At 43.0% G+C, this 10,275-nt stretch overlaps 1 protein-coding gene across 1 annotated transcript in view; it reads left to right on the top strand.

Annotated features, from left to right (window-relative positions):
* The window catches only part of Alpha-man-iib (alpha-Mannosidase class II b), a 198,541-nt gene that overhangs the window by 85,355 nt on the left and 102,911 nt on the right, over nucleotides 1-10,275 (top strand). The window contains exon 3 of the mRNA XM_076324277.1: nucleotides 4,617-5,075. Within this exon, the coding sequence (XP_076180392.1) occupies nucleotides 4,788-5,075 (288 nt within the window). The 5' untranslated portion in view covers nucleotides 4,617-4,787. The remainder of the gene's footprint in view (nucleotides 1-4,616; nucleotides 5,076-10,275) is intronic.

Genomic DNA, 10,275 nt, shown 5'->3' with positions numbered 1-10,275 from the left:
TGACGTCACCACGAAGCTCCAAGTGCATTAGATATTTCATTGCAATCGCTAGAACAACGAAACGTAAAACAAACTCTCCACAAACGTGTATTTCAAAGTTTCAAAATTCGACGTTACCTAAAAACACCTTTCCCCTATACCGGATACTCCTCGTGTAATAAAAAAAGTTCGTATTCATAAATAATTTCACGACGTATTCGTAAATTCGTTTCTCCCGGATCGATTATTCGCGCGAACACGCCTCTCGATTGGTTCGTATAATCGACGTTCAATCGTGTACGCGACCCATTCGATCGAACCGAACGTTTGTTTCTACGTAGCTCTGATCGCACCGGGAAACATTTAAGAAACGTTCCAATCCTTGATACAATTTACCGTCGTTTCTTTCAAATCGGTGAAGCCAATTGTCGCATACTTTCACGATCGTTGGCCAAACGTAGTCAATGTTTAACGCGTGCGCTGGTTCAATTGCGACAGAAATTGCTGGGAATATATAGCGGTCGTTCCCCAGGCGAGGTCGCGGCGACAGGTACGATCGATTATCGCGTGCGAGTCGACCTTACATCGCGACAGAAGGTTTCTGGGAAACCGTGTCTCTGGTTCACCAGGTCGTATTTATTGTTCCCGGCGGAATTGGATTGCGGCAAATTGCTGTTCTCGCGAACGCCCGCGCCCGCTCTCGCGCTCGCTCTCGCGCTCGCGTTCGTTCTTCACCGCTTCTGCACGGTTTCTCTTTAACCCCTTTCAGAACGAGTTATGCGCGCGGCTCACCTCTTTCTACCTGTAATTTCGGTCGAGAGGCACGCGAGCCGAATCGGTCCGCGATGCTTCGATAAACACGCTTGAATAGTGGATGAACAACTTATTCGCTCTTGTGCTTTTCCGGTGATAATTTCATCAATAGGGAGTCACGTTGCTACAAAGTAACGATTTACAAAATGGACGAACCCTTGCGAAACCACTGCGATTCAAAACGTTGGAATGTTTCTTTTAATAGTTGGGATCGAGAAAACTTTACTGCTTTGGTAAGATCTAAATGTAACGTAACGACTGATTCGCGTTCTCTTTTCTTTAATTTTTGTGGAAGGGATTGAAAATGGTTTCAATTTTTGTGAAAAAAATTGAAAATGGTCTCAATCTTTGAAAAAAATTGAAAATAGTTTTAATTTTTGTGAAAAAAATTGAAAATGGTTTCAATCTTTGTGAAAAAAATTGAAAATGGTCTCAATTTTTGTGGAAAAAAATTGAAAATGGTCTCAATTTTTGTGAAAAAAATTGAAAATTGTTTCAATTTTAACGTACGACTTTCAGAAACGGAGTATCGATGTAAAAAATATATTTTGTATATCACTTGCGCGTGCGATGTTCTCGTTATTATAGTATAGGGGATCTTTCGATACTGTAGCTGAAAAATATCGACTTTTTCTCGCTTTCTTTTCCATAGAAGCTACAAGACTTTGATATTGAGTTCTCGTACATTTCTTTAGCCAAGTGTACACTGGACTTATGATTCTTTATGAATGATAATAATAGAAATTATAGAAGTTGTGTAATCCTGGGCGAAGGGTGTTTCGAAAGATTGTTCCGCTTATGCAAAACGAAGAAAAAGAACAATATCTCGATCGGTACGAAGACTGTCACACGAATCACGAGAAAAATAACGAGTTGTTCGTTCGAGTACATACTTTAATAAAATATCTAATAATTAGTAGCTTTAGTGTTAATTTTGCCAAGCACGGTAATGAGACTAACCAAATAGAAGAGAATACAGACAAATATTCAATTAAATTTTGAAAGCTTCCAATCGATTTCAGAAAATCAAAAGTATCCAACATTGAAAAGAACGAGTCTGAAGTAATAAAAAAAATGTCCACGAAGCTTGAAATGTTGCTACGTAGCTCGTTAATAATTAAGTAACTTCGAACAGAAATTCGAATAACTCGTCGAATCGAGCACTCGACTGGTTCTGGTGTTAAACTTGTTAACTGAGTTGTTATTTCTTACAAAGGTAACCGACTCGTGTTGCGTCGTTTCACGCTTCGTTGATACCGATAGAAATCTCCATCGATCGTTATAAATCGCTCCGGTCGTTGGATACAACGACGATCATCATCGAACGAGTACAATCCAACGATCGAAATCTCCATCGATCGGTATGGATCGCTCCGGTCGTTGGAAATAACGACGATCCTCGTACGAGTATAATCCGACAATTGTACAAGCAGAATTCACCATAGTCGCGGGCCATAGTCCCGTACAGAAGCGTTGGTATGACCGGAAGCTGGAATTCCATCGTCGCGGGTTTTTACAGTCGTCGAAAATGTCGTTGGTGGCACGGAATGCTGGTAGATGTCGCAATTTTACCGCGCGTCGGGTCAACGCCAACGATTTATTGAACATTTACGCGTCGCTGTATATTATTGCTTCGAATATCGAGCTCGACCGGAATCCCGCGAATTCTCGGAAAAGAAAGAGTACGAATCCAAGAGTAATGGAGAGGGGGGTAGAAAAAAAAAAGAAAGTAAATGGCCTCCGCTATGAATTACGATGCAGCGCAGGGTTGATTAAACGTCCGCGAAAATGATGAGCGACTGTTTCGACGACAAAACTGGCCGACTCGTACGAGAAACCTCGTAACCGTTTCGATCGTTGAACGATCCTCGGGAATACTCGGTGCAATTGGCGAAAGTACCTGAGGAAAGAGCTAAGAGATAAATCCACTATTCTCGAATCGCCTTTCAACCGTCTATACGTCCCAAAGTGTATTGAAACGTAAAGAAGAAATAAAACGTCGTAGTTTTATTTTGGCTCGGACCGATGTAATTCCTTGGGCTTTAACGCGGCTCGAATACACATTTTCCTGGGGAGGGGAGGAGAAGGAGGAGGAGGAGGAAGGGCAATTTTGTCCTGTCGTGTCACGGACAGCTGATGTACAAGTATTTCGCAACGATGAAATTTTTCAATCGACAACGGGGAGTATCAGAAGTGACTCTCGACGATTTTAACGACATTTGGTTCGTACGTTTACGCGTGTAACGATCGTAACTGAAAATGTAATTGTAAATGGTCGATTATGAAGCCAACACGTGTAAAGTTTGGAAAAATCGCTCGATGGTGGGTTTTACTGTCGTGCGATGGTAACCGTGGCGTAGAGTCGAGTGTAGCGGACAGATGATATTTTGATTTAAATCCCACTATGCGTGGAATGTTTTCAACCTCGCGAAAACATTGCAAATCGTCGACACGTTTACCGCGATTCGTTCATTTTGTTTGTTTCGTTGCGTATCGGTGTTGGAGATCGGAAATTCTAGATGTAGCGGAAGTACAGAAAGCTGTATCTCCGGGAACTAAACCCGAACTAGTCCTCAGTTTGGTAGATTACGTTAACGTCTTCAGTTAGCCTCGGCTACTCGTTATTAAAGATAGCAGTTGCCAAGTTGGACCAGCTCGAGTTCTAACCACGTACTAAGGACAGTTTTACGAACAGAACCTGAACTTATCTTCCAAAGTTTCAAGATTCATCAACGTCCTTGGTTACCCTTTCGTTGTTTGCACGCAAAGAACACCGATTACCGAGTCAAGGCATCTATGATCCAGTTACTGAAGCTTCAGGAACAGGATTCGAACCGTTGTCGAAATTTTCAGATCATTTGTATGCTCTCAGCCCTCACTGTTCGCGGTTAGAGACACCGATTGTCAAGTTGTACCAACCTACGTTCCATAGTGCTCTAGTTACTAGAATTTAAGGAACACTAGAACCCATATGGGTTACTAGAACCCAAGTGTACCGAATGTGTCAATATCCACATTTGGTCTTTTATCGCCTGTATCTAAATTACACCAATCGCCAAGTCAAGGCACCTCGAATGCCACTATGATCCAGTTACTGAAGCTCCAGGAACAGGATTAGAACAGTTGTCGACATTTTCAGATCATTTGTATGCTCTCGGCCCTCACTGTTAGCGGTCAGAGACACCGATTGTCAAGTTAGACCAACCTACCTTTCATCGTGCTCTGGTTACTAGAATTTAAGGAACAGAACCCAAGTGTACCGAATACAATACCCTCATTTGTTCTTTCATCGCCTGTATCTAAAGGACACCAATTACCAAGTCGGGGCAACTTGTGTGTCAGTATAAGTTACCCACTACAGTCCCCAAAATGGGCTCTGAATTACACTTTCTCTAAATTCTTAAATCATGCTCTCGTAGTCAGATACTGTGTACCAATAGTAGTTACATACCGTGATCAAAATCTCTAGTTGTGAAGTCGTGCAAACCCAAAATCCTACTTCAAAGTCCTCCATCTTTTCAACATTACGTTGGAGTTACACCAAATCCTTAAATTACGTCAGTGAACCCTCGAATCTAAACTCTGAACTGTTTCTAAATTACACTTTCTTTAAATTCTTAAATCATGCTCTCGTAGTCAGATACTGTGTACTCATAGTTGTTACCGTGATCGAAATCTCCAGTTGTGAAGTCGTGCAAACCCAAAATCCTACATACCTTCAAAGTCCTCTATCTTTTCAACATTACATTGGAGTTACAGCAAATCCTTAAATTACGTCAGTGAACCCCCGAATCTAAACTCTGAACTGTTTTTGAACTTTGTAGATAGTGTCAGCGCCAACGTGTCCCATGAAGTCCACGGACGGTATCGGAGTCGGGGAGCGATCGTCGACAGTGAATATCGACTCGAGATCGAGGAATCTTAGCTGCGGCTGGTGCTCCAGGTGAATCGAGACCGGAATACACTTCCCGAGAAGCAAATATCGCTCCTGGATCATGTACAAGATCCTTCGACGCGGCTCCAGCCGCGTGTTCGTTGCCTGCGTTGTCCTTTTGACGCTTTTGTTGTGCCTCTACTACGTCAGCCAGGCACAGGCTCCCTCCACCGGACCTTCAGCGGGTATCCTGAACGAGGAGCTGAGGTACGATCGGGTGCCAACTTCGATCACCCCGGATTACGTGGAATCTCCCGACGCCAAGGTCTCCCTGGACACCTGTCCCATCATTGTGCCCAGGAACGTGGACATAGACACCCAGCAGGAGTTCGAGAAGTTCGACTTCCAAGTGAGTAGACTTTGCGTATTCGTTGCACGTCAAAGAGAACGAAACTGCGACTTCTATGACGCAGAATATCTATCCTCGCGACGTGGAGAGTCGAGTCGAATCGATCGATCGATGTTCGATTTTACCGGGTTCGATCCTCGTTGAAAATGCATTTAGGTGCTTTCAAAATGGGTATCGAGAACTAATTTTGTACGGTAGCTCGGTTTAAAAATATATTTGGTCTTTGGAATTTGTTGAGAAATTATTTTTGGACAATTGCTCGGAACCTTGATCGTTTCGTTCCACGGTGAAGTAGATTGAAGAATACTTATACGCGAAGGGAATTTCTTTCTACTTCTCGAAAGGCAAAGTTAAGTGTCGTGATATCAAACAGGAACTGTAAATTGTCCGTTCGGATTCTCATGTTTCTTTGGGAATCAATTTTGAAACGGTATCCTCTATCGAGATGTTTGCCAGGAACCTCTCGATCGATCGTTCGAAATTTGCCCGGTTTTACGTTCGATTGGGTACACGTTCTAATTCGAAAGTGTGCATTATAAACTAGTTTTCTCGTACTTTGGACACGGAGTCGATACTTTGCTCGCCAGTTTCGGGTTAGTCGAACTTCTGCTTAGTTTCATAAAGGCTTTACCGAGTCTGTCGATCCTTGTATTGCGTAACGTCCGTTTTCTTTCATCGGATCCGGTTTCTGACGCGAGAAATCGTAAGCCACGTAGCCGAGTCGCAGAGATCTCGATTCCATTAAGGAGATTCTCTTCTTAATGGATTGGTCGCCGGCACCTCGGTAAAAAAGTGAAGTCGAAGGCCAGCGCGGGGAGCAATTATTGGGAAATCGGGACCCTCGGCTAATTCTCGTGCATAATCGATGCGATTATTTACGTCCGTGAGGATCGTGCATGCAAACCCCGTGCGGTAATAATTCAAAGACATCGCGCAAGTCCGGTCGTTTTGAAAGTACCGCGTCATTAGCCGGGAAACTTTCGTTCGTTCGGTCCTCGGGGAGTCTGCGGACTTTGCTGATTTAATGGACGACCCTCCTAATAAGAAATTTTTCTCTCTCGTACAGCATTCGGTCGAAAATAATTTACCAGTTTGTCCCTGAGTTCGGTCGCTGAAAGTTGGGAAGCTTCTTTGGATTTGTGGACGACGAGCTTTGTTTGGTTCGTGGTAAAGGGAGAACAAGTAGACGTCTATTGTTTACCAAAAAAATCATCGTTACGTTGCTCGGAGCTACTTCTAACGAACCGAGTGTCCGAACACTCTTTCTGACAGTTGTTTTCAGATGGATCTTGCGATCTTGTAATAACGCGACGAAATGAGTTCGATCGAAATCAATCGGTCGTTACTTCTGGCACAGCTAGCTTTCATCTTTCGTGAGAACGAACCTTCGTCTTCTGAACCGTGATAGTCCGGCGCAATGCAAAAATAGGAAGATTGGCTTTGAACGGACCAATTGATATTGCCTAGACTGTGGCGTAAAACGTTAAATTTGCTCGACGACAGGATATCCTGGCAATCTTAACCCTTAACTGGTAGGTTGAAACGCTTATTATACAACAGGTAGGGTGGGGTCGATATTGGCCTTTGTCGAGTAGCTGGACAGATTGCATATTTTGCTCAACCAATTCGTGTAAATACTACATTCACTTCGCGTGTAATTGTGATCCGCGAGCTCAAGATGAAAAATTGCCCGTAGATGTTATTTTCGTGTATTATAATTCAAATTGAGAATCACATTCGAGCATTATGGGAATTGGGTACTCCACCAAATGCGGGTTAACGAGATCAATGCGGTGTCCTCCTTTCTAGCGTGATTTCGAGTGGGGGAAGTGGCCTTAAGGGGTTAATTCAGTTTGATCGGACCACCAGTCGAACATGGTGTTTTCTCTTGTCTATCAAACCGAGTCGAGCATATTATATAATCCATTTCAATGTTCTCGAATACAACGTGACGTGCATTCTCACCAGCAACGTTCCAGTTAACCTTAACTCGGATCAATTCAACTAATCCGAACTTAATTCAGATTAAATAAACTATTCCGATCCTGCCACAGATCGAGACAATTATTCTGGGTTTAACTATCTCTCTCTCTCCCTGAAACCTAACCGACATCGGTTCAGGTGTTTCACACCTAGCCAAATCGTACAAATTGCTACAGACCTAACGCAAATCTAAACTAATTCAAATGTAATCCAGATCGGTTCGATCACTCTGGTCTTAACTCGGACCAATTTAACTACTCTAGACCTAGCCTTGACCGGTTCGACTACCCCAGATGTAACCCAGATCGATCCAATTTCTCCAACCCTAGCTCAGACCAATTTAGCTACTCTAGACCTAGCCTAGACCGGTTCAACAACGCGAGATGTAATCCAGATCGGTTCGACTGGTCTGTTTCTAATTCGGATCGATTCAACCACTCCAGCCCTAACTTAGACCCGACTATTCCAGAGTGAGTTTCACCAGCCCTGGCCCAAACAAATTCAGCTACTCCAGACCTAGCCTCGAGCGGTTCAACTACCTCGGGTGTAACCCAGATCGGTTCGGTTTCTCCGACTCGGATTTATCTAACCTAGGCTAGACGAACCGAAAAGATCGTGTTTCAATTTTTTTCTTTTTAAAGATCAATTCGCGAACAAGCTTCGCGGGAAGAAAGTTCACGACTGGATTTCCAAGGTAATCTCTTTCAATTAGTGGCGGAGACCGCGGCAGGCGTGGAATTAATGTTTGCATTGGCCGACTAAATAATTTCAAGGCTGGACGAAAGTGCAGAGACAGCGGTTCGCCGAGGCGACTCAATTAAACAGCTACCCCCTGGTGAACTGTAATTCGTTTTAATCGCAATTGCTTCGGGTGCACGCGAACCTCACGGATATCGTTTAAGTCGATCGATGGACACCGATCTCCGCCAAAGAAAATCATATTCGAAAGAGGTGCGGTCGGGTGACAATTTGACAATTTGTACACCTTTTCGATCGAAATACATTTCTCGAAATATATTTCAATCCCCTTTCGTTCGAGTCGTCGTTCGTTCGTATACGCTACGAGCGAAGTGGAAGCAGTTTGTGCATCGTTAATGTTCGTTCATCGAAACGAAAAGAAATAATAAGAGTACACGTTTATTTACGTACCACTGCGAGTTAAAATAACGTGTATCTTTTCATAAAACTTGATCTCCACTGGCATCGGTAACGAGAAGAAACATGGTGGGCAAAAATCCCGATGTGTCCCACGTTGCGATGAAATATAGGCAGTAGGATTGCAACAGTATCGAGAACGTAGTGTGAGATAAATTTGATTATTATCGTTCACGTGGTGTCTGTACGTCGGTGTATAAATTTACTTATTACACTTTATTACCACATTCGAAACCGATGAACATTTTATTACATTCAACACGGTGGTTGCGGTTGAACACTGCTTCTTTAAATTCGATCCAATTCTCACGCGTATTAAGTACAAATACTTGCAGGGTGTTCGGCAACAGGTGTCCGAAATGTTAAGAGTCGATTCTACGCGATGATATAAGACGAAAAAGAGGAGCGATGAAATTCCGTTTCAGGCTTTGTGTATCAGTTATTAATTACTGAAAATACCTGTAAAAGACGGAGCTGAGAGACTTGCACCACTTCTGGCGCACTGACGTCACCTGTAGACCCACTTACCTTGTAGACGACGTAATAATCTACGACATCGCGCGATTATGTTCCAAAACTAATTAATAAAATACAATAGATTATCTTAGAAATACTATTTAGGTGTTTGAGAAATTTTCGAAAGAATTCTAGAAGAATTCCATAATTATTTCCGAGGTATCGCAATTGTACTGAAATAATACTAGTATTTGAGTAAAAGTAACTGATGCTTGAGAGCAGTGAAAGTAATAAGTTCGTACATTAAATCAACGATGAAGTAGTGAGATGAAAACCTGACGTTGGTCTGCTGTAATTAATTTGTCAACAGTATCGCGCAAAAATGATGAAAAAAAAAAATTTTTGTTAATAGTGTCCGTTCCATCTACAATGCCTATTATTATCGGTGCGTTTATTTTCATCGAATTAAGTCCGCGTGATATCGAACGCGTACATCTCTATCGATGATTTAGCAAAAGCAGATGCAGTTAATTATGGTCGAAGGATTGATTGGATTTAATTCCATGTCGATAGTAATTTCGATCACGTGCCTCGTTCGATCGTCGATGGAAGCCAATTCGCAAACTTTCTGCGGTAAGATGAAAGAAGTTTGCCTTCGATTCGAAGCCGACAAAAACTCTCCGTCGAATTAAACAGTCAAGCTGATAATTCCAATTAATCCCCTGACAAAGCGGAAGTCTTAGTTGAGGTGCAATTGCTGTCAATTGTGGAAGCCGGTTGGGTGACGAAACACGATGACAGCCACGAGAAACCTTCATTGAATAATTTCGAGATGTTTTTCACCCTGTAAACAATACAAATTCGTCTCGACTGATTTCTGTTCGAAAGTAGTAAAGAACATGGATAAAAAATTATTCGAAAAGCTCGAATTTTAGAAAATCGTTCCCTCTACTCGCGACAAATCTCTCTGTAATTGGATTTACCATCAACGATGGAAAAAAAGTAATACATCCCTAAATATCGACATAATCATAATGCACGTGTACCGGGGCGATAATTGCAATTGCAGCGTTCATTCGACCGTGTTGGTAATTGCCTGGTCGGTCAGATATGAAGCAAATAGCACCACGGATGCACCAAGAAAGTAGAACGATAATGGATCGCATTCTCGTTCGGTGTTCGCTCTAAGCCAAATGCGGCTGTGTAATCGGCCGGCTTTCCATCGGACAGAGTAATATTTGGGATAATGGAGCCACGCGATGCCACGGCCTCACCAGCCATCCCAGTCGTTCGTTGAATCGTTCATGAGCCGCTTATTGCGATTTCGAGTGTTTCGAAGGCCGTTCCCGGTTCTAATTATCACCCGCGTTTGAAGTCCCGATCGGCGACAGCTGGCTATTTTGGATTCCGGGTGCATTCGAAATTGCAGTTCCGTCGCCGGGACGACTTCTAGCTCTCGTTGGCCCCCGGGGGACGTCGAGTTCTCGATTCCACGGCTGAAGTCGATACGTTTCTTTTTTTTTTTTTTTTCATCTTCTTTTTCCTTTACGTGACCTTACGAGGATGTGGACTCTGGTTCGTGGTCCACGGGTACCCCGATGCGGTA

The sequence above is a fragment of the Ptiloglossa arizonensis genome, chromosome 12 (genome assembly GCF_051014685.1).
Source record: "Ptiloglossa arizonensis isolate GNS036 chromosome 12, iyPtiAriz1_principal, whole genome shotgun sequence".
Classification (NCBI taxonomy): domain Eukaryota; kingdom Metazoa; phylum Arthropoda; class Insecta; order Hymenoptera; family Colletidae; genus Ptiloglossa; species Ptiloglossa arizonensis.
The sequence above is the reverse complement of the archived record's forward strand: the minus strand, read 5'-3'. Positions and strand labels throughout refer to the sequence as shown.